At 42.7% G+C, this 25,024-nt stretch overlaps 1 protein-coding gene across 7 annotated transcripts in view; it reads right to left on the bottom strand.

Moving 5' to 3' along the window:
* The window catches only part of ZNF521 (zinc finger protein 521), a 311,483-nt gene that overhangs the window by 11,276 nt on the left and 275,183 nt on the right, over positions 1-25,024 (bottom strand). For all 7 annotated transcript variants that reach the window (XM_086372915.1, XM_086372918.1, XM_086372921.1 and 4 more), the window contains 2 exons: positions 20,984-21,115; positions 18,397-18,512 (listed from right to left, as the gene is read on the bottom strand). In XM_086372915.1, coding sequence (XP_086229041.1) covers positions 18,397-18,512; positions 20,984-21,115 — 248 coding nt within the window. The remainder of the gene's footprint in view (positions 1-18,396; positions 18,513-20,983; positions 21,116-25,024) is intronic.

The following is a 25,024-nucleotide window of genomic DNA, read 5'->3' as shown; positions in this document are numbered from 1 at the left end:
CCAGGCTCCTCTGCCCATGGGATTGCCCAGGCAAGAATACTGGAGTGGGTTGCCATTTCCTTCTCTAGAGCATCTTCCTGACCCAGGGATCAAAACCAAGTCTCCTGCATTATGAGCAGATTCTTTACCATCTAAGCCACCAAGGAAGCCAAAGTAGTCTAGCCTGAGTCCAATGTGAGTCTTCAAAAGCATAAGTAAGTTGCATTTTTAAAAGAATGCCATGACCACATTGCTAATATAGACCAATGTCTAGTATTTTGACAAGTAAATATTTCAAAGAAATAAAACAAGCCACCGTGGTCCACCAGCTTCAAAGAGAGACAAATGCTGCTGACAAGTCATACATGCCCAGCGTTAACTTGGTAACAGTTTTGTTTCTCACTTCTCACTTAAAAATGGTAGTGAGATTTCAGTGGCTAGCTGACTCCTATCTGTTTTGCATATAAGACAAGCTTGAAAGTTCCCTTTTTGAAAGAACTGAGAGGAGTGTAACCTATCTACTACATTGAGAAAAAAAAAAAAAAAATAATAAGGTGCCGAATTGGAAGAAAAGGCTAAAAAGAGCAAAGGGCAACTGGGAGATACATTAAAAGTACAGTTTATTTTTAAAAGAGAACAATGGGTTGAGCGACCTGTTTACATGCATGGAGCCAACAGAAAATTTAAATCTAACTGTAGAAAGCCAGCAAAAATGAGAGTCCAGAGCTTAAAGATTCTGCTCAGATTCTAGAACTGCAGGATCCCAGTGTATTGTGAGACAGAAGGCTTTGATAGGCAATACAGTCTAATAAGATATTCAGGGATTAAGTCAGTGCTTCACAGACAGATGTGTCCATGTGCCAGTTGTTGCTAAGCTTTAATTTTTTTCCCCCTGTAATGTTTAATTTATCACACTGGCGCTTTCTAAACTAGAACATCTGTAAACAAGGTTAAGAATGACCTCCTTCCAATTTTACATCCATGAACAGTGCCCCTTCTTCGTGCTCTAATTTTAGATACCTTAAAGATAAATAAATCTGTGGAAGGAAGGAAAAAGAAGGCTTGGCTGACACTGAAATGTGTTCATCTTGCGCGAATACAAATTTCCTCTCTGCCTGGCTTCTGGGTGCACACAGCTGACTCAGGATGCTCAAGTTACATTCACTGCACCCCCTTCTGTGCCCCCACCCCACTCCACCCCAGCCCCCCACCAAGTCAAACACAATTAAACAAATTTCTGTTAAATATTCAACAGCTTCCTATAGTAATTAGCAGCAAAGAATCGGAGCTTAAATTGATAATTGCTCAGCAATGTCCTCTTGCAAATGTTACATATTTCCTGCTCCTCCCTTTTCTCTTAGATTTTTGAATCACAGAAGTTTTCTGGTAAAGCGTTCAGTTAGTGAAATGACCCACCATCACACTACTTGGCCCAAGACCTTGCAGTCAGGTTGGGCTATTTGACCGTCAGCGGCAAGTTTCCACCCGCATTGCTTATTTCATTCCTGTTTTTGAAATCCATTGAAAGTTATGTACCTGGAAGCTGTTGGAACAGGGCATTGATTTAAAAACTGACTGGCAGGCTTAGGATTTAAACTCTGGTCCACCAGACGCAAAAGGTCATCTGATTAGAATGGGAGAAGCACAAGGCATAGTAATTTATATTCAAAGGGTAACCTTTGTAGGAAGGAGGAGGAAGCAAGAGCTCTTCCTGCTTTTCCACTTGATATGGACAAGGATTCCCTTCAACCAATTCCCAATAATTATGAAAAACAGTGTCTTGAACTTGGACAAAAAGCAAAAGAAATGCTACTTCCTTGTGTTATTTCTTATTATTAAAAACACTGCCACACTGTCTAGGAGGTAAACTCCCAGTGAGAGTAAGTCAACATTTTATAAATCATGAAGAATAACAGAAAACAATCTTTCCTCATCATAAGCCACCAAATACTTGTCTACTAGGGCATGTGCTGTAGTAAATACACATACAAAGAATAGAACTAGGAGAGGACAATGTACTGATTTCTGTGTGTGTGTGTGTGTGTGTGTATGAGTAGCTCAGTTGTGTCCAACTCCACAACCCCCATGGACTGTAGCCTGCCAGGCTCCCTTGTCCATGGAATTCTCCAGGTAAGAATACTAGAGTGGGTTGCCATGCCCTTCTCCAAGGGATCTTCCTGACCCAGGGATTGAACCCGGGTCTCTTGCATTGCAGGCATATTCTTTACAGTCTGAGCCACCAGGGAAGTCCAATAATTTCCACAATTAAGCTTCAGAAGGATAAGTGTGTGTGCATATGTGTCGATGTACATACCCATGCCTACACTGGATGTTGGCATGAGCATGTGCCATGGAGCCAGGAGTTACATGCATGCCTGGGTTCTACAGGTGAAACTCCTCATGTTTGCCTTTGATCTTTGGGTCCCCAAGGGCTCATATTCCAGCCTGGAGAATGCAATTAGAAGGAGCCCCAAGTAGGCTTTGTTTTAAATTCTAAGAAAATCCTTTCAAAATACAAATATTTCACAAGCCAAATTCTATTTGGATATCTCAGTTTAAATTAAAAAAAAAATCCTCCTTTGAAGAAAGGATAAATAATTCTGCACTCAAGTTTGGTGTGTTTTTTTTTTAATTTTGCATATTCCCTTTCCTTTCCCCTTTCCCTAAATGTTTTTGTGTACTGGAGAAAGTTTCAAATCCCCTGTCTCCTCCTCCTCTGAAATCATCCCTGCTTATTGGCCAGTGAGCCCAGGCAGGGAGAGAGGACATCAGGAACAGGGCATCTCTCATCCTACATGGAACTTTGTGGTCGTAGATATCCGTGGATTCCCTTTTGCCCCTCATCTCTTCTTGTTCCAGAATCTTTCAGCTCTTCAAATGGCAGAACTATACCCTACCCCTACTCTCTGTCCAAAAGAGCCTGTATTTGCTTCATAAACCCACAGATTACACTCCCATTCTCTTTCCATTTCCTGGGCATCTTTTCTGACACTGCTTCTTGGTCTCTGTGGAACAGTTTCCTCACCCCTCACGGTGCACATAGCTTCTAGAAAGACAGCCCCTTAATTCCCCCACACAAAGATGTGCTGTAGCTATGGTGAGAGTAATCTATAACCCTCACATCCTTATATAATTTGCTACTCCACATTCATTTTAATTCATTACAATGAAGCAATATAATTAAAAAAATAACTCCTTAAAGTGAAGTATTTAACATGATCCTGGAAGGAAGGCAGCTTCCACTATCAGAGGGCCAGGCTGCAGGCACAGTGCACGCTTGTGCAAATTCAAAGGTGAGCTGTAAACAAGCCCGTGCACCAAGGCTCCCGTGCAGAAAGGACCGGGCGGCGGGAGGCCTCATTCTAATCAGTCCTCAAAGGAACCTGCCACACAGAAGTGGCACTTATTCTAATTTAAAGCCCTCATGCTTGGTTCAGTGTTGCAAAATTTATAAAAGAATAACTTCATTAAACCGCCTGGCACTTCAAACACAAATGCAAACCAGCCACAACATAGAAAGAGCTGGACAAGAGGAAGAGAAATATTCCCAGAGTTGTTAGCTTTTCAAATCCTGTCTGCATTTGGGCGCTTCTCTTTCTGAGGATGCGTTTGCCCTGGAATGTTCCTCCACCAGGAATTTCTGCCCCCGGGGTCCTTTACTTCTGTCCTGAGGGCCCGTAAGCCTGCTTAATAACACTTAAAATCACCCAAAGTGCTTGGCAAGACACGCCCCTTGCAGAAATACATCTGGCAGTACCTAAATGAATGCTATTCACTGCTCCTTTCCTGATCTGCAGAAAAGATTGATTCTCAACCTGCCATGATTACAGTTCCCATTTACTTGGGAATATATTTCAGACTAACCTAAGTTGTTGAAAAACTAATGCCCAAACATTTTTTCCCCCTTACCCTCGGTCCTCCAGAAAGCCAGTACTAATAATGGATAAGTGGAAACATTTTGATGAATTCATGCACGACCACAGAGAACAGTTATTGTCACATCCTAAAACATACACTTTTATGGAAAACTCTTTTTCTCCCCTGAATCAAAGAAATGCTACAGAAAATAACTTCAGGCTAGATTCCTAAGCTACAATGCACTTTGTGTCAGAACACACACCATTTCGTGCTGAACTGTCAGCATCCTTCTCCAAATCATTTTTTCAGGGGAGGCAATGAAAAGACGAACCTAGAAGCCTGTGTAAAAACTCAAAACCTCTGAGCAAGTACATGTCACACACAAGCTGGGCTATGTCTTGAGAGCCCGGGGTCTCAATAATGAGGAACAACTTTTCTGTTCAGTGTTTCTCATCACCCAGGTTCAAACATGTGCTAAGATTTTGCTTCAAAGAGAAGATAGTAAGCAATCAAAAGGCTTGCAAATGGTAATCCATGGATGGATAAGAGGTAATGACCTCCGGGTGAAATCTCTTAAGGTGGATCTCTCCAAGGGCAAGTACCAGAGACTGTTTATCCCAGCTGTCCTTCAGAACTGAGGAGTGTTCTTGGTTTTGGTCAGAAGAGAGACCTATTATAGGCTATTCATGCCAGGCTGACTAGAAGACAGATTGACCCAGTAGATGTGAACATTAAAGTTATCACCACAAAAGTGCAGCGTGATGTGTCTCACATTATTCCTATTCCTAGGATAAACAAATACTGAAATTAACACTCCATCATCTTTATAAATGTGTTTTACAGTGCTGAGGGCTCTTTTACATTCACATCATGCAATAGGTTGGAGAAGGTACGTTTGTATTATTTTTCCTCTCCATGAATAAAACAGGGCTAATCAGATGGAATGAATGAGCTAATTCAATTACAGGCAGCTTTTATTATACACTAAAATATGGATTATTGATCTTGTGGAGTCGGCAATGCAGGATGCAAATTCAGTGAGCGAAACCCGCAGATTTGAGTTGGACTGGCCTGTATTCATGCTGAAATCTGCTAGAACTGTTCTCACTTTGGGGGAAAGAAAAAAAAAAAAAACCTAAAGAAAACAACGCCAACTATTTAGACCCAGGGAACAGATGAAAGGTTAAGTTGGAGGGCCGGCCTAAGAGCCTGAGCAGGGGTCCCGAGAATGGAGGTGAATACCCCGTCAGGCTCCCACAAAGGAGGGAGGAGAAGAGGACCAGCTCTCCGGGCCTGGCTGTGCAGTAGTAAGTGAAAACTTATTTGGGAGCCTGGAATGTACTTCGCAGGCATCTTGCTGCAAATCCAATCAAGTCGAGGAAGAAGAATGGATGCATTGTGGTGGCCCTGCCCGGGTGAGGCGGGCTTGTTTGAAATACAAGCCCGCTGGACTGTCCTAGCAAAATCCTTTTGTCTTTCATCTCTGGGGGGAAAAAAAAATGCAGTCGTCAACCCTGGTTAGAAAGAAGGCAGCCCTGAATGTGGGATCACGTGGGAAGCAAGCCCATGGCAGCAAACGGTAAGGGGGAAAGAGAAGGTGAGGTCGGGTATTTCAGTATCTATTGGCACCCCTCTGTCCTGCCTTCCCGCTTCTCAAATACATCTGCCCGAGCCTCCAGGGCCTGTGGCTGCTGTCTGTACTCAGCTCAGTGTGCAGAGAGTGCGGGCCAGACCGGCTCCTGCCTTCTCTGTAAACTTGTCCCAGCTCCTCCCCGCAGAGCCAACACTCTTTCTTTTGACCGGGTTCACATCCTCTCTACCTTTTTATGGGCCACAGCCCAGGTGCCCCCCACGTGGCAGCACAGACGAAAATAAGCTCTTCTCTCCCTTAAAAAAAAGCCCAGAAACGGGTTCTGTGTTTTGGTAGGCCTCCCTCCAAAGCATAGGTAAACGTCCATGTGTCCTGTTTTCGAACAAGCTTCCAATGAAAGGGAGGAAGAGGGGGGGAAGGCCTAACAATACCACACAAAGTTGCAGACTGTTCGGCTACAGTCCAGAAAATGAATCCAATTTTTCATTCTGTCATTATAAATATTTCATTGCAAATGGTACTGATTTTCTGCAACTGTGGTTAAGCAAAGGGCCTCTGTGTGAATATTTAAGAAAAAAAAAAAAGGGAGAGGAAGACAACGAGGAAGAAGGGAGGGGGCGGTGAAAGGTTAGCAACCAATTAATTTCTTCCTTTAAATGTAAAAGATTCTGGGAGAAATTCAACAGTGATGTAGTGTGTGACTCGGAGAAGAAGAAGAAAAAAAACATTTACTCTGCTCTTCTTCTGACAGTTTCTCATAAAATATCTGCAGTCCATCTATCTTTTAGTACTCTAGGCTCCTCTGGAGAGCAGAAAATGGTGGTTTAAAGCTCTCTTCAGTGCCAGTCTGCAGGAGATTGCTTTCCACAGGACCCCCGCTGATGGAGGCCTAGGGGAAGAGGCCCAGGAGTTATTCAATCAGCCGGAGACTCTGGGGCGGCTGGGGGTCCTTTGAGGGCTGATTAGAAAGCTGCCCTCCTGTTGCCTGCCTCGGAACAGAACGAAATGAGCAGCCTCTTGCTGAGCAGATGCTGCAAGAAGGAATTTCACCTGTCATGGAGTTTGTCAGAATTTCAGGATTTATCTTGGTGCAAAATTAATAAAATACCAACCAGGATTTCAGGCTGACTACTCAGCTGTGTCATCTCCAAGTGATCTTTCACCCAGGAAAACCTGGACAGGGCGCACAGCCAGCTCCCTGCCCTACTTTTCCTTGGGAGGGTGAGCGAGACGATGGGGCGAGCACCAGCCAGACGCCAGGAGGAGATTCGGAACCAATTACACACAAGGCTGAACTTCAGTGTGGGTGCTACTGTCTTAGTGGGTGACCTCTCACCTCGCCTCCGGAGCTGGGACGGCTCTTTGGGTAAGCCCAAGTCTCAAGTAGAGAAAGGCTGTTTTAGCACTGTCTCACACAGGAGGTAGCTCATGGATTCACATCTATTAAATTCATCTGCTGGTGTCCCCGGCCTGGTTTTGCTTTATCTTATTAAAGGAACGCTAACAACAGGCTCTGTTAAGAGCACGTATTGTGAAACACTGAACATTCATCTGGGGTCAGCCGTGCTCAAGGAGGTACCCGGTCATCTTTTATTTGCACCCATGCTGGCCTCGTGGCCCATCCCCCTCAGGGCTCCCAGCAGAGTGGGGAGTGGGAATCAGGGAGGGGAAGAGGGAGGCAGCAGCACCGAGGAGCTGGGACAGGGTGGGAATAAACCACTGCCGGCTCTGGACTGCAGAGAGCCTGGGAGTTTGGCCACCTCTGCTCATTCCGCTTCACAAATGACCATGGCTATTTTAGGGGGGTTCTGTAAAGCCCAAGGCTTGACCATATTGAGCTGAGGCTCTGGGTAGCCCTGGGACAATTGCTCTTGTTCTTAGGGTGGCCGGCATCTCCTCACAGAGGGGCTGGTGTGCAGGACTGGGTTGGCCCCTACAGCTGGCCCAAGCCCCTGGACAGAATGGACAAGCATCTCTTCAGATTCAGCTCCGGACTCTGCACTCTGGCTCAGAACAGGATTAACCTGAATTGTCATGTCTACCTTGTGAGGCCTCTCACCATGGACCACACGTGCCCCTTTACTAGCCAGGGACTGGCAGAGCATCCTGGACTACCCTGGAGGTTGCGACTGGTTTAAGGGCACCGCTGCCTCCCCATCCTTTTCTAATCGACATTTTCCAAATGAGACATTTCACCGCAGTGGAAGGCGTCCCTTCCAGCTCTTCCACTCGAAACACGATAAGCCTGTTTTGGAGAGTCGCCTTTACAAAGTGGGTAGTAGCCTGACAATATTAACACCAAGAGATCTCAGGAAAGAGTAAGTAACAGAGAGAAGAGAGCGAGCCTGCGCTTGCAAGTGGAGGCACAGATGGTGGGCGGGGACGCAGGGTGCTCGCAGCAGGCTTCGGTGGAGATGCATTAACTCCACAGAGAGATGAGGGCTTCCCACCAGTGCTGTCATGAATTATAACTGAGCACGGGGGTGAGGTCTTAGTGCCTGGCTCACAGCGAATAGATGGTTCTATCTTGCTGCACAAACACCTCTCCCCACTTATAAGCTCCCAAGCACAGCAAAGCACACTGCTGATAGCTGATGGTGTCACAGTAGCCTTTTATGTGTCTAGAAGGCGCACGCACTTCCCAGATGTGCCCAGTGGTGGAAGTCAGATGATTATAAAATTAAGTCTTGGCAATGAGAAAAAGGAAACCTTTTACGGGTGATTCGGGTTTCCAGCAAGAGATGGTCTATCTGCCAGCTGAGGGGCCGCACCAAAGCCAGAGGAAGCCACTAAAGAAAGCCTGCCGGCTTCCCAGACACACTGGGTACAAGGGGGAAAGCCTCGCCTCTGCAAACGCTGCCCTCCTCTTTACCAGAAAGTGAAAGCGGGTCCTGGCCAGTGAGCTCCCCGACATCACTCCCTCAATGAAGTTATCAGGGAAGGAGGCCTGTTATTTTAGGCGGTTTAGAATTTCACCACTTTTAAAGGCCTCGTTTACCCTGCCTCTCACTCCCATTTAAAGCCTTGGAGTTGCTGTTCTAAATGAGCACCGTGAGCAGCGCTTTTAAGCACCATTCTTCTCGCCTGCCACATCGCAGGCTTTCACAGAATCCCGCTCTCTCCCGGATGAGGGTGAACTCGCTCCTTCATAGCTGCAGGGCAGAGCCTGTTAGGAGCTGTAGATTCGCTGCAAATATAACAATAAAGGATACAAATGTGAATTCCCCTTAAAGTACACGCTTGGCTCTGAAGCCGCCTGGCCTTAGCAAACTCGATCAAGAACAGCCTATCAATCTTGCTCCAAACGCTCAGCAACAGCTCATTTCATGCGGCCGGCCAAGGGATTGCCACGTCAATGGATCGGAAGGTGCTGGTGTGAATTCTTTGCTCATTTTAGGGGATTGAGCGTCGAAGCCCATGATGACCCTAGCTCTGACTCTAATTGCCACAAGCAGTTGGCTACCGAGGTGGTGTTTTCCAAGAGTCCAATTGAAGTTTGCAAACTGAAAGAGTCTATTCTTGGCATTATGTCTCTGCGAACGTGGAAGAAACTGATCCGCGTGTGGAGCGAACATCTGAAATAGGAACACGTGTGGGGACTTCAAGGTGCCTCCCTGGATTGTAGAATGTTCTAGAGACGTGGAGGTCCAGCTCTCTCTCGGGGATCGGACTACAAAAGCGCCGAGGCAGAGAGCTGTCTTTGTAGGCCGGCCGTGCCCACAGTTTCTCGTTCCTGATGAGGCAGATCTTCTGGTGCCGTGGCAGCAAGCTGACTTGGCGGCCCAGGAGACGGCAGGGCCAGCAGAGCCCAGCCAAAGCGGAATGTGGCAGAGGTGATGAACGTTGCCAGGGGGTGGGGGGGGAGAGGAGGGGGCTGCACACTGGCCGCAGTGCTCTTCAGTACACCCTAGCTGAATGCTCCATAAAGTCGCACTGATGGCAGTTCCGAGATGGCCATCTGTCGTCAACTCTGGGCCAGACAAAAAAATAATGTCATGGCAGATCGCTAACAACAGGGCTGTTGGAGGGAGGGAACGAGTCCTAGAACGGGGAGGTGGTGCTCCATCTTTTAACAGCGAAAACCAGCCGTCGATAGGAACATCGAGAAATTAATGGATGGAGAATTTTTAAAAACTGAGCTGGGGTGCCGTAGAAACGATTCCAATGTAAATAAAGTGGTTTTCCGCTTATTGGCCGAGACCTCTGTTGCTCTTCCTTTGGTCCTATTAACTGCTTGATTCTTGAAAATCTGATGAGCCGGACACATGGTGAAGTGGTGAGGGCCAAATTCAGAAAAAGGTGAGCCCAGGTTGTGCCTCCAAGCATGCATACACAGATTAGGCATTTATTGGTACAAAACGGGTAATTGAAAATGCATTCACTCATTGAGTCCAAATGAGTTCATTGTGACAGTCCTGCTTATCCATCTTTCTGGATGGATGTTTGCTTAATTTCTAGGTGCAGTTCTATTAAAACAGAATAAAACTACCTCATCTTTAGATGCATTGTGAATGCTATAAAATTTTAAACTCTCTTCTTTACTCAAAAAAACCCCCAGCTTTTTGCTACTGCTTAGATGACAGGGAGAGGGGATGCAGGGTGGGAGGAGAGGGGTGAGAGAGAGAGAGAAGTAAACAGTCAAACCGAGGTGAGCGGTGCCCTATTTCTTTGTCCTATATGATTAACTTTCTACCTTCAATGGTAAGGCCAATCAATCCTGATTGAATTATCCAATATTAACAGCTGAAAGTGATCAAAAGTAATGGTGAAAACACAGCTCCAATCAATAAATCAATGCAAACGATTGGGTTCCTGGAGATCGGATCAAATAAAAGAGATAGATCAATTTAACCACTGGGCAAATTAAGTGGAAGCTGCTGTAGCACCAATTTACTTCAAAGGCCCCGAAGGCCCACAAAGCAGAGAAAGGAGGTGGTGGGGAAGTGGACCAGTTCCAGAACCACATGTTCACTGGACATGATTTACACTACTCCTGCAGACTTCCACGTCTATAAGGTGGTTTAAGGACTGTGATTTTGGCCCCGAGAACAAGAGAACACAGAGGTCCAATGGATGGAAGGAAGTGGAGAGCGAAGGTAGCAGGTGCAGGCCACCCAGGAAGAGGCAGGACGTATGTCCTTATGTCTCTTCCCACCCCCCACACTGACTCTCCTCTCCCCAGTGATCAATATGGAACCTGGCTATGGCGGGCCAGACGCAGTGATGGGCAGTTCTTTCCAATCTGAGGGTCCCAAAGGGACACTGAATGACAAGAGGCAAAGCAGAACAGGGTTCTGAGTCTTTCAGTTGGCTGTGGGTACTATGCTGCTAAGTCGCTTCAGTCGTGTCCGACTCTTTGTGACCCTAGGGAGTGTAGCCCGCCAGGCTCTTCTGTCCGTGGACTTCTCCAGGCAAGAATACTGGAGTGGGTTGCCAAGCCCTCCTCCAGGGGATCATCCCTACTCAGGGATCGAACCCACATATCTTACATCTCCTGCACTGGCAGGTGGGTTCTTTTACCACTAGTGCCACCTGGGAATAATGAAAGCTAGTTCAAGCTCTGTTAGAAATAGAAACAGAGCAATGGAAAACAACAGAAAAGTTGTGAAGAGTATGGGGGGAGGTGCACAGTTTTAAAGGCACTTCTTATAGAAGTTCTGTGAGCAGTAACACACACTTTTCCACCTCTCCTGTTAGCAAAAGAGAATTTCCACCTGACCCAGAGAAAAAAATGAAAACAAAACTAAAATAAATCTTTCCCCACACCACACTTCAATCCTACCCTGTCTTATGTAAAGGGGCCAGATAAAACTTTTTGTTTTGGCCACTTATCTCTAATTTGGAAAGAGAGCAGGAAGAAGGGTAGGGTTTTGAAATAACGTTTCTGAAAGCAAATTTAATGTTCAGTTTTCCCATTGTGTGCTAAAAGGAAAAAATAAAAATAAAAAGAAGCTCAAGGCTCTTACATCCCTTGAAAAACATGAAGGCTTAAATATAAGAATTTTTACCTGGAAACCAATTAACATGAAACTATGTCAAGGTATGATTAATTGGGAAATTATTCCAGTGAACTAGAACAGACAAGTAAGGAAACAGGACATGTCTGGGATCGAGGTTTTATTTCCAGGTAATGATGGATCTGGAGTTTGTTTACTGAGGTCAGCGAGAGGGAGCAGGGAGAGGACCCAGGAATCAGAGCTCCTCCAAGGCCTCTCCCCTCTCACACTCGGCACTGAGGGCTTAGCATCAGCTACTCCATTGCACTCTCAGCAGGACCTGGAAACTGGGCGCGATGCTTTGTCGTTTCCTATATGTCCATTTTCGGAGAAGGCAATGGCACCCCACTCCAGTACTCTTGCCTGGCAAATCCCATGGATGGAGGAGCCTGGTAGGCTGCAGTCCATGGGGTCGCACAGAGTCAGACATGACTGAAGCAACTTAGCAGCAGCAGCAGCACATGCCCATTTTACCGATGATAAAACCAAGGCTCAGAGGCCATCGCTTGTAAGGAACAATGACCAAAATCAAACTCTGGTGATTGTTCTCTGTATTTCATGCCCTCTTCCCTTACACTAAGATGCCTATAGAGAAATCAAAGCAAAATAAAACAAATGGGAAAAACCCCATAAAAGCCATTTTTAAAATAATCATTATTTGAGATTTTTATGGATGGTGATCTCTCTTACATTCACAGATATCAAAATCATATCCGTCCTTCAAAACCAGCTTGAATGCCTCCCACGTGATGGCTTTCTCGATTATCCCAGCTGGAGAATAAACATCTTCTCTTGGAATACTTAGAACTATTTATTACACATTACCTCATGTGAACATTAATCATATGCAAATCTTATCTTTTCTAGTAGACAGTAAAGATGATATATTCCTAATTATTTTTGATATGTCATAGAGAGCTTGGGGCCATGGTAAATTTAAAATGATAAAATTATATTTTTATAAAGATTTTAAATCAATAAATATATATTTTTTAACCAAATAATGGTACAGGGGATGATAGCAATCTATAGTATGGCATCTGTGGATGGGCTGTTAACAAGGACATTTTTTTAAGGTTCACTTAAAAAAAAAAATACGTTCAACCTTCTATTTTTAGTTTTATTTTTGGCCAGGCCATGCAGCTTGTAGGATTTTAGTTCCCTAAGCAAGGGTGGATCCCATGGCCCCTGCAGTGAAGGTGTGGAGTCGTAACCACTGGACCACCAGGGAAGCCCCAACAAGGACCTTTAAATGCCTCAACATGTGTTACTTAATACTTTGAGGCATGGACCTGTATAACAATTATTAAAAGGCTGGTTTAGGTACAGCGTTAAGTCAGTGAGTTGACAGTTGGCCACGTGGCAGCCACACTTCAGTGCTGTGCTGCTGTCCTATGCTTCCCACCCCTTTGGAGTAATTCATTTTTCTTTCAGAAATATGACCATAAAACTTGAGCAACAATTAAGCTGTGGTGTGAAAAATATCCATCAAACTCAGGTTGATTTGGTGGGAAAGTGATTCGAGAAGCCAAGCAAACAGCTGTAGAGACCATTATGTATTTAAACTTCAGTGGTATCTGAAAGTCTTGGTGTATCCCTCAGAATGTCAAGTCACTTCTGTATTTTCTATGTGGAAAATACTGCATCCATGGACTAATGAAGAAAAGCTCAAGTATCAGAATAATCTTTGACTCAAAAGAAACTTAATATCAGAAATCTCAGAGCCTCAAGTTCGATTAGGCCAATTCCCTCTCTTCCAACCACCGGAATTCCCTCCAAGTCCATTACATTCATGACATGATGCTTCAGAGAACTTTCTATGGGGACCCATTGGAAGAGGATGGTTTGATCACTGCCATTGAATTGTAGCTTTTCTAGAGGCACCAATGAAACAGTAATTACTGTATTGAAAGAAAGTGGCCTATTCAACAGAATTTTTACAAACACACCACTTGCTCACACCTGTATAAACCATTCTGGATACAAATATGCATTGTAGGATATTATTCTTGGACCATACTATTCTCTCAAAGCAGCTTCCTTAAGTTTTGCAGGAAAAGTTTTGAGGTCTATTAGGAAAACATGTGAAACATTCGACATATTCATTTGCTTTTAAAATAACAAAATGTTAAGTTAGTTCAAATAATGCACTCTTATTCCAAAGCACATCTTCCCGACCAGCATGCTAGGCGGCCCCTGAAGTATATTAGAATTCCTTGCAAGAAGGGAGAAAAACTCCACTGGAAGAAAATGATGATATCCTGCCAGGAATTACACATTACACTCTGGACTGGCATTTGGAACTTCTGGTCAGAAAGGATTCAGGGTCATGCGAAGACAATAGCTTCCACACTGGCAAGCCCTAGATGGAGTGTTCATAGAAACAGACGTTGCGTCTTGCTTAATCTGAAAAGCAACTGTGGTCTGTAATGTCAAAGGATGACACTTGAGTCCTTCATTCCTAAAGATGGAAGTGTATTATGAGGAACTATCTGAATTCTGACTAGTACTGTAGGTGATGTTAATGAAAACAACACATCTCCGTGGGTGTATGTGTAAGACTTCATACTCAACAAAGCACTTCTATCCTTAAAAAGATGTTTTTCTGTTTTCAAATAGGTATAAACAGTGAAAGAAATGTAAATTGTTTATTATGGTCAGTAAATCATTTATGCACCATGACCACAGTGGTGTGTGTGCTAATTTACTTCAGTCGTGTCTGACTCTTTGTGACCCTGTGGACTGTAGCCTGCCAGGCTCCTCTGTCCATGGGACTTCCCAGGCAAGAATACCGGAGTGGACTGACGTGCCCTTGGCCAGGGGATCTTCCCCACCCAGGAATTGAACCCATGTCTCTTAGGTCTCCTGTGTTGCTAGGCAGGTTCTTTACCACTAGCACCATCTGGGAAGCCCAATCACAGTGATGTTCCTGGGCAATTCTGTAAAATTACCCTATTCATCTGACTCTAAAATAAAAGCCAAATAGACTATATGCTTTCCACTTGCCAATCTCCAGTTCTTGGGCATTGCATTTGGTTTATAAAATGCCTCTTGTGAAAAATCCTCCTCTCTGAACTTTAGTGGCATAAAAAAAGTAGATGCGTTTAAGTGGTATGACATGGGCCAATTTTAAAATCTCTTAATTTTCCATACCAAGCAATGAAATACTGTGGGCTGGTAAAAGGGCTTCCATTTCTGCTCGGTTATTATTTAGGTTACTGATCTTATTTTCTCTTGTCACCTCAATTTCAACTGATTTCCCCCCTTATTCTTAGAAATTAATAAAACTGTATTTTTTAGTATACTTTATTCTCTATATAGAAACTAAAAGAAATTAATATTTTAAAGCCATATTAACGCCATCCTCTAAGCACAGGTGTGAAGTGATGTGGGAATGAAGACAAACGCACAGAACTATGAGCCCCTAAGTTTAAATCATAAAAATCCAAAAGGTCTCAAAATTAGAAAAAGTAAGCTCTGATATTTTCCTTAATGTATTGAAATTAAAAGCCACTGTTACTACTGAAGAGTTTAGAAAACAGATCTACATAGATATTTCAATGACTGTGGATACTAGCTTCGTAATAATGATCACACATTAACTATAAATACTGTTTTATCGAAGGAGTGATACACATTTTGAGCCTGAGTATTTGCATCAAGGCCAGATATGTATGATTCTGAGGTGGGGTTACAAAAGTAAGTGTACAGCTTCGGATTGTGAAAGAAGTCTTATTTTGGCTCAGATCACAATGTGAATGAAGGAGTCAGAGGTGTTTTGAGAGATGTTTGACCTCATAAGGTCATAAAGACTCAAAGACTGAGTTCTGTGTTCTATACCATGTCTTCTACACTAGCGGTTCTCAAAGTGTGGCTCGGGGACCTCCGAGGGTCTCCTAGACCCTTGCAGGGAGTCTGTGAAGTCAAGACTATTTTCATAATAACATTAAAACACTGTTGGCCCCTTACGCTCTTGTTATCTCATGAGCATACAGTGGCATTTTCTAAGGGCTACTTGACATGTGGACATACATTTTCTCTGACAGCTAACAGAACCACAGATTTGTGTATTTTTGTGTTTCAAATGTTTCTCGATGTCTAATATGGAAAATATCAATACATAATGTGAGTGTGCGTAGTTGCTAAGTCGCGTTGGACCCTTTGTGGCCCCATGGACTGGAGCCCACCAGGCTCCTCTGTCCACGGAATTCTCCAGGCAAGAATACTGGAGTGGGTTGCCATTTCCTACTCCTGGGGGTCTTCCTGACCCAGGGATCGAACCCACTTCTCCTGCGCCCTCTGCATTGGCAGGTGGATTCTTTACCACTAGCACCACTTGGGAAGGCCCTCAGTATACAGTAACCCATGTAAATCAAAGTGCTTTGTGGTCTTCAATAATTTTTAAGCGTCAAGGCATCCTGCTATCAAAGAGGTAGAGAACCCCTGGTCTACACACTAATGGAAAGACTGGGAGGAGGGTTCAGGATGGGGAACACATGTACACCTGTGGCGGATTCATTTTGATATTTGGCAAAACTAATACAAGTATGTTAAGTTTAAAAATAAAATAAAATTAAAAAAAAAAAGACTGTACAGTGTACAGTCCATGAAACTCCAAAATACACTATGAAAGAAACCTGGAGCCCCAGAGAATGTGTTTAATTGCTTACTTCTGTCTGCTAGCCAATGTGCCACATGTCACCACTGCCAGAGTGTGGAGTTGTTTTAATGAAAGACACTGAAGTGACCACCAGGTCAGTAGTATTGTTGTTTAGTTAGTAAGTCATATCCCACTCTTTTGTGACCCCGTGGACGGTAGCCCGCCAGGTTCCTCTGTCCATGGGATTTCCCAGGCATGAAAACTGAAGTGGGTTGCCATTTCCTTCTCCAGGGGGGTCTTCCCGACAAGGGATCAAACTCGCATCTCTGGCTTGGCAGGCAGATTCTTTACCACTGGAGAAGGCAATGGCACCCCACTCCAGCACTCTTGCCTGGAAAATCCCATGGACGGAGGAGCCTGGTAGGCTGCAGTCCATGGGGTCACGAAGAGTCGGACACGACTAAGCGACTTCACTTTCACTTTTCACTTTGCTGCATTGGAGAAGGAAATGGCAACCCACTCCAGTGTTCTTGCCTGGAGAATCCCAGGGACGGGGGAGCCTGGTGGGCTGCCCTCTCTGGGGTCGCACAGAGTCCGACATGACTGAAGCGACTTAGCAGCAGTGGCAGCAGCAGAGCCACCTGGGAAGCCCACTCAGTTAGGGTTAGGGTTAGCATTAGAATCTACAAAAGTGAACTTGTTCCAAACTTTCCCCCAAGAATACTAGCAGGAAGCCAGAATCTCTACAACTTGGATTTTAAACTATTAGGAATTCTGCTTCACAGTTTACATATTAATTAACAGCATCATTAGGCATACTGCCCATATCTTTTAAAATCAACACAAAGGACTTACCCTTCCATACATACTGCAATAAGAATATTATGTTTTCCAATAGAAATGCAGGTTATTTTAATGACATGTACTTTTAAATAATAGTCTAACTTGGTCTATCTTCTGTATCCAACGCACAAACACATGACGGAGTAGAATTCTTTTTTTTGAAGTGATGAAAAGTCTATAGCAACTTTAAGTCTGGTGCATTGACTCATCATAACTAAATGACATCACCCATTCTTTCAGAGATTTTTTATCTTACGTCTTTATTTGCTATGTGTTCACTGATAGGATAAAAACTGAGATGTTATTAACAAACTATAAATTCCTTATTTTGATACAAAATTCACATAAATATGGCTTCCCTACAGCCCAAGGAACTCTAAAGCTGCCCTGGGGCCCACAGCGCGGGATGGGAGATGAAGAAGTGGGTGGGGCTTTGGGTCCCTTACTCCTACCTCAACTATGTCAACCACATCAGACCCTCTTCTGGTTATTTAGGGAATTTGATACCAAAGGAAAAAACATCATCCTTACCCTATTTCAGTCTAAATAACTTTACGGTTAATAATAATCCTCACAATAATGAAATAACTGGATTCTAATTCATTCTCCTCCAAAGGCACCAATGAGATTTAATTAAAAAAAAAGTATTACTCTTATATCATTCCATCTGAAAAATGAGGATATATATTAGACCCATTTTTCTCAGATGAAGTAAGAAGAAAAAAACATTTATTTTCCTTATAATAAGTGACATTTCTGGGTTAGGATCCAGGTCTCTGACTGATACCAGCCTATTGTTAAGAATAATCAAATTGACCAAACATTTCTATTCTATTTTAGAGTTTATACCCCATATTCAGAGCTTTTATTTAATTTTACCTAACAACAGGCCTATGAATGTTACATCTGTCTATCATTTTCTTCACATCCGAGGTCCAGTCACATCCGAGGTTCAGAAACATTATTGATAAGCACAAGGTCACACATTTTGCAAGATTCAAAGCTAACATCTTTGGGTACCAAAATTTGTACCCAAAGGCTGCCACTAAATAATAATGATTCCATCCCGTTAAGCAGAAGAAACATATTGGACAAGAGTATATCTTCTTTCCTCTCTTCCCTTCTCCCTTCCAATTTTAAGCCCCTCAGGACAACAATAACCTGGACATCCAGCCAGCTTGAAGCCCAGTGGGAACAGAACATGAATAAAACAGGGTTTGGGAGAATGGGCCTTGACGAACGAGGTGAATGATCCCACAGTCCAATAAACCTGACCCTGCAGTCTATCACACTGGGTCAGAAGGTCCAATTATAGGTCTGTTCTAGTTCTTTTTATGATTGACAGCAGCCAGAGGCAAAATGACTTTGGTGTCTGTTAATCCAGCCTCTAATTTTCCCTTTGCCCCAATCCATACACAGCATCATGGTGGCCAGGGTGAGTGATACGGTGAATCCAGACTTAAAATGCCCTTGTTTCCTATAAGTAGAGCGACTGCGTTCAATGCCAGGCCTCCCCATGGGGACATTACCTGCAGCTCTGTTTGGAAGAAAAACTTCTGTGGACATTGTGTGCAGTCGTAGATCTTGTCTTCTTGTCCATGGGCAGAGAAAATATGCTGCTGCAACTTGTTTGCTTGAACAAACACTGAAACGATAAAAGGAGAGTGAACTGGGGGTTATTTTCATTCCAAAATGCCCTCCGTTGATGGCTCCCTGTGAACAGCGGCAGAGGAATGGACTGAATGGAGTGCCTTCTGGGTGTGACCACTGCCAGGGTCCAGGGGAGAGCAACGTCACACATGCTTAGGGGTTGGGTCTCTGGCTTTTGTTAAGATGCACTCTACCGAGCACCTATTTCAACACAAACAGCTCCAAAGTAAAGGTTTATCGTGGCCCTGCTCCCCATAAATCTTTTAAAATGAAAATTGTCAAACGCACAGCACTGTCTGAACAGAAATGACTCTTATTTCTCAGCAACCCACAGGTTACAAAATCATAGATGCCAAAACCCAGTTTATTGCATTTGCCTAAAGTTACAGCTAGCAAACAGTTCTCTATTTAAATGTGTTAATGCTAAAAATGATATCCCACAGCTACTCTGGGGCACTGTCTATAAATGTGAAACAGAAAGGCAGGTAAATTCTCTTTGGATACTTTAAGATCAACTCAGCCTACACATGGAATGCAAGGGTTTCAATAATATAAACATGTTCAATTTTAATGACTACAAAACAAGGCCCTAAGACTGTGTAACAGTTTACCTAGGAGACATACTATTAATAATTAAATTGTATATGCCAGAGGCAGTGTTTGGGTTGGGAGAACTGACTTCTGATGGATGCCTGGTGTACTGTGACCTAAAAAAGTTTGCATCTACAATATTAATCTGTATAGGCAGGGAAAGGATTTATTAAAGATGTTGGCATTTGACTTTGACTCTATTCTAATCATTAAAATTATTCTAATTGCCAGCCAACCTAAAATATTAGAATATTGTTCTTTTGAGTCATACATTTTAATCATATTTCTCATTACTTTAAACATCTATCAGATTTCTTCTCGCACTTAACATGCTTTATATTGGAAGAGGTTTTTTTTTTGTTTTGTTTTGTTTTTAAAATTACTTCAAGATACACTAAACAATTTAGGTCTGTCAGCGCAGGAAAAGCAGACCATTCATGATTAATGCATTTTTGTCTTTTACCTACATCAACCCAAAGAAATGGGGTTTTGATACTGATTTGCAATGAATCTCCATCTAACATAGCACATTTTACGAGGCTCCCAGCCATAACATGAAGGAGCTATTTTATTAGGGGTCTTAATCATGAAGAGATCTATGACCAGTCCTCCTTAGGAAGACTTACTATGAACTTTTATAAAGAAGCCAGACTCCTGATGCATTGTATCTTTAGACAAATACTATGTTATAGTAAAAACACATATATATTTTTTAAATAATAAGTTGGAGGAATCAAAAAATAGTTCCAAAAGAAGGAGTGGCCGAATGGGATGCAAGTACTGAATGAAGGAGCCTCACGGGCAAATGGTAAAGACAGAACCACCAACACAGTCTGGTAGTATTTCACTGGAACATAGCCTTTCACTTTTGATTTAATTACAGGACAGAAATCTACAGGCTGAATGCAGTGAAGGTTAATAATCAATGCTTTGGAATTTTGCTCCACAAACCAAGAAGGTGGTTTTAAGAGAAGGATATATTTTTGTTTTGTTTTGCTTTTTCTGACAAATAAGAAGGGCATATAGCCTTGAGGGGTTTGAACAATGAGTCCAAGACACAGGCAAAATAATCACAAAGGATTTTCCAAAATAACTTTGTCACTGTTATAGGAGCAGCAGAAACGTGTGTGATCATATTTCAACCCCTATGGGCTTCAAATTACAGTTTCTGATTTACTTTTTTTTTTTTTTTGCTGCTGCTGCTTCTGCTGAAAACTGTAATGTTACAGCATCTCATAAAAGTTTCTTCTCAAAAGTGTAAACATAATATTGTTGTTCAGTCGCTAAGTCATGTCTGACTCTTTGCAACCTTGTGGACTGCAGCCCACCGGACTCCTCTGTCCTCCACTATCTCTCCGAGTTTGCTCAAACTGATATTCACAGGACATAAGACCTCATCTAATCTGTTTTTTTAGTTCAAAGAACTGGGGGAGGGTTCTAATAATGACTTTAAATTTCATATGGGGAAATGTTACAAAATTCTCTGTGTTTAAATAACAGACATGTGTTGACACCACGGCTGACTTTTAGTCTCACGTCTTGCTATGAAAAAGCTCCCTTTGTCTCGCTAACCTTTTAATGTCGAGGGGAGAAAAGTGAATGGAACATGGATGTCATTTTAGAAACGGAAGAGTGCAAACTTCTGAGAGAACTTAAAATGCCATTTGTTCATCCTGACAGTTAACCTTCCTGACCGTCTGAGCCTTTAAAGTAGGCAGCAATCAATAATGCTAATCAGCAGAAATCAAACATCTTCTCCCTAAATTGAACCGCAGTCAGATCTGTAAAAGGCCACAGCAGTGGGAAGTATGCCTTGATAGGAAAGACGTGATGTGGCCATGAACCTCTCCCGAGTTTTCCAGATCATCTTCCTACCTGTAAAGCAGACGGGACACTTGAAGGTACCGCCCATCCCTTCGAAGCTGTGCTCGATCAGGTGGCACTGCAGCTTGGCAGGGGAGTCAAAGGTTTGGCTGCAAAGTTTGCACTCGTGGTTCAGCCCTTCATCTGTCAAGGAAAGCATGTGAGCAGAAAAGTTGACACCCATCACATCTTTGACAGGCTAGTGAGTTACCTATAACTCTGTACATTAAACTCTTTCCACCAAAAATCAATGATTAGTAGTATATATGGGTTCTGGTTAATTTCACATTATTTATGAGTTTATATCAATTGAAAACATTTCTGGAATTTAAAATCGAATGATAGTCACAAGGCAGGTTTTATCTTACGGCGGTGTGTGTCAAGCTTTGAAAGTATAATTGCTAAGTCAGTAATGAGGCATCTCCTTTCCTCTAACTAGTAAGATTTTATGTATGTTCAGTTGCTCAGTCGTGTCTGACTCTTTGCGACCCATGGACTGTAGCCCACCGGGCTTCTCTGTCCATGGGGATTCTCCAGGCAAGAATACTATACTGGAGTGGGTTGCCATTTCCTTCTCCAATCAAGATTTTATAGGCTGTGTATTTCCAAAGTTCTAAAACAAAGGGCCCATAGAAGAATGAACTACTTTCCCAGGCTTATCTTCTGGTTTATCAAGAAGGTTCTAGAGCTTTCTGTTACTAACCATACTTTTTTTTAGTCGTTTTCCTATTGACACAGATTTTTCTACTTCTAAGATTTTCTGGCAATTTTGAAATATTATTAATGCTCACAGTATTTTATAAGTGTTATTTTCCTGAATGGCACTCCTATCCTCCATATATTCTGAGTGTACTGTTCCCTTCATTTTGTAAGACAGTCTCAATTTTACCCCCCAGATCTAGACTTTGCCTGTACTTCTTCAAAGGCACTTTGATGAGCTCCAGGCTCACTTTTGACTAGTCCTGGAGTATTCTTTGATAGCTTAGAAACAAAATGGTAGAAAAATATTTTAATGTAATAACAATTATTATATAAAATGAAAAGTCTGTGTTGTAAATATAAAACATCATTTGTATGTTTTTTCATCAAAATGTTTATGAAATTATGCATTTAAGGATTATTCTAACTTGTTTCAATTTTCAGTTATAAGAAATGAAAACCAGTAGCATGAGAATAAACAACCCATCGCTTTGGTGCCTACTGTGTTCCAGACACTATTGTTCTAAGACTGAATTCACTGAGTTTAACAACAACAACTACTCTTATTCCCCTTTTAGAGATGAGAAAAATGATGCTCAGAGAGTTGAATTGACTTTGCTCTGAGTCATAGGACCAGTTCTTGGTGGAACCAGAACTTAAACCCAGGCAGCCTGACCTCATGGTCCATGATTTTAGCAGATATACTATGTCAGAAACCAATTACTCCCAAGACTCTCATCAAGAAAAGTAAGGGCTAAGCGGCTTCAGTTTAACCTGAAATGGTATCAAGTTATACTTTTATCTTCTCTTATTTGCAGTGATTAGAAATGCTACTAAGGAATATCTGTGTCAGACAGTCTAGGTCAAGGGAACGAAAAATACATTCCCACTGCAGGGGTAATGAGTCTACACTCCAAAGTTGCTTCCTTTGAGTCAACACAAGAGGCATGCAGAAATCCTTCACCAGTTGGTATCACTGGCAACATAAAGGCCCAATTACAAAGTGAATTATTATTAGCTAACTAGGAGTAAAATCACTCTATTTGTATTCCTAATCTTTCTTCTCACACAAGTATGAGTCTTTAGAAGCAGAGGATTGGAATTTGTAAAAAGAGAAGCAAAGCACTAATTAAGCCACCCAGTACTGTCTACATTTCACAGGAGATAAAAACCTACTCTGTATTTGGGTGGCACAGTGAATTCCTTGATTATAATTATGTAAGAAGGAGTTTAATTGTGCATACTGACATGACAAGGGGTTATACAAAAAGCTTTAGGGATTATATAAGATCAAGGGTTTTTCATCTGTTCCCTTCTCTCTCTCTTCTTGAAAATCCTAAAGGCACCAAAATTTTTGTAAATTTTGGATATTTAGTAATATAAGAACCACTGTTTATGGTAGAGAATTGGGTCAGTAAGTTAATCGTCAGAAATGCTTGCCAAATTTAAATGTTTTCTATTTCCTCAACGCTGTATACCTTTCTTGTGATGGTAAGACGGTAACTAAGAGTTCTAATTTCATCCTTAAGTTATGTGTTTTGCACAAGGACCAAGCTGTGGTCTGTGAGTCTGAGGAGGTGTACACATTTGTTCCAGAATTCTTGAACTTGCAACATTTGTTGAGGAAAATACATAGGCCTGGGCTTCTCAGGCGGTGCAAGTGATAAAGAAACTGCCTGCCACCGCAGCAGACAGAGAAGAGGGTGCCTACCACCGCAGCAGACAGAGGAGAAGAGGGTGCCTGCCACCGCAGCAGACAGAGGAGAAGAGGGTGCCTGCCACCGCAGCAGACAGAGGAGAAGAGGGTGCCTGCCACCGCAGCAGACAGAGGAGAAGAGGGTTTGACCCCTGGGTCGGGAAGATCCCCTGGAGAAGGAAGTGGCAACCCACTCCAGTATTTTTGCCTGGAGAATCCCATGGACAGAGGAGCCTGGGGGCTACAGTCCATGGGGTTGCAAAGAGTCAGACACTACTGAAGGGACTTAGCACGCATGCACATGTATGTAGGCCTGATGAATTTTCTTGGGAATAATGACTGACTGTTGTTGCTGCTGCTGCTAAGTTGCTTCAGTCGTGTCCAACTCTGTGCGACCCCAGAGAGGGCAGCCCACCAGGCTCCCCCATCCCTGGGATTCTCCAGGCAAGAACATTGGAGTGGGTTGCCATTTCCTTCTCCAATGCATGAAAGTGAAAAGTGAAAGTGAAGTAGCTCAGTCGTGTCCGACTCTTCTCGACCCCGTGGACTGCAGCCTACCAGGCTCCTCCGTCCATGGGATTTTCCAGGCAAGCGTACTGGAGTGGGGTGCTATTGTCTTCTCTGAGCGATTGACTGTTACATGAACATAATGTCAATTATGCAAGTGAGGGTGATCTTCAATGTGATGTTATCTTTCAGGACTAGGAGTATTTGGTTTAGCAAAATAATATAAGGAAAAATAAATAAGATAGTATAAGGAAAATGTCCTCATCAATTTTTATTTATTTCCCATTCTAAGAACAGAGAAGTTCAGTCACAAAATGTTAAATACTCAAAATTGAGTCCAGGGAGAATGGCATTGAAACATGTAAAATATCATGTATGAAACGAGATGCCAGTCCAGGTTCGATGCACGATACTGGATGCTTGGGGCTAGTGCACTGGGACGACCCAGAGGGAGGGTATGGGGAGGGAGGAGGGAGGAGGGTTCAGGATGGGGAACACATGTATACCTGTGGCGGATTCATTTTGATATTTGGCAAAACTAATACAATTATGTAAAGTTTAAAAATAAAATAAAAAAAAATTGAGTCCAGTGAATTCACAAAAATGTGACATGCTCATAAAGTATTCATGCATTATTAGTGTAGATTTCTTTTTCATGAATTTCATGCTTTGAGAGGGCACTTATAGCAATGATAATGACAACAGCATCCAGCATTTTCAGAACTCTTTATAGTTTAAAAGCACATTATAATATTAAAAAAATGTTGGAAGTTCTATCTGCCTTTTATTTCGAAGTTACCTAGAGGTCTTTTCCAACAAATAACTTGTCCTAGTTATTTGAGTAGGAGAGAAAATATATCTGAATGATTACACAGCAAATGACAAGCAGAAGCCAGGATGCTCCGATTTAGACATCAGACATGCCCACCCATTTATCCTGCTGTTGTTAACGTCTCTGCTCATCCTCCTGTTCAGACTTACTTATCATCACAGGGTCCAACGATGATGAATGAGAGAAAGAGAGGGGAACCCAAAACATTTTCATAACTGGTTAACATAATTCATTCTGTACTTGTAAAAACTGAAGTAGGGGGAGAGAGGGTAATGGGCAACTAATTAAACTTATTTATAATAAGAATTTCAAAAGTTTA

The sequence above is a fragment of the Bos grunniens genome, chromosome 24, assembly GCF_055505025.1.
Source record: "Bos grunniens cultivar Pamir isolate PY7600 chromosome 24, Bosgru_T2T1.0, whole genome shotgun sequence".
Lineage (NCBI taxonomy): Eukaryota > Metazoa > Chordata > Mammalia > Artiodactyla > Bovidae > Bos > Bos grunniens.
The sequence above is the reverse complement of the archived record's forward strand: the minus strand, read 5'-3'. Positions and strand labels throughout refer to the sequence as shown.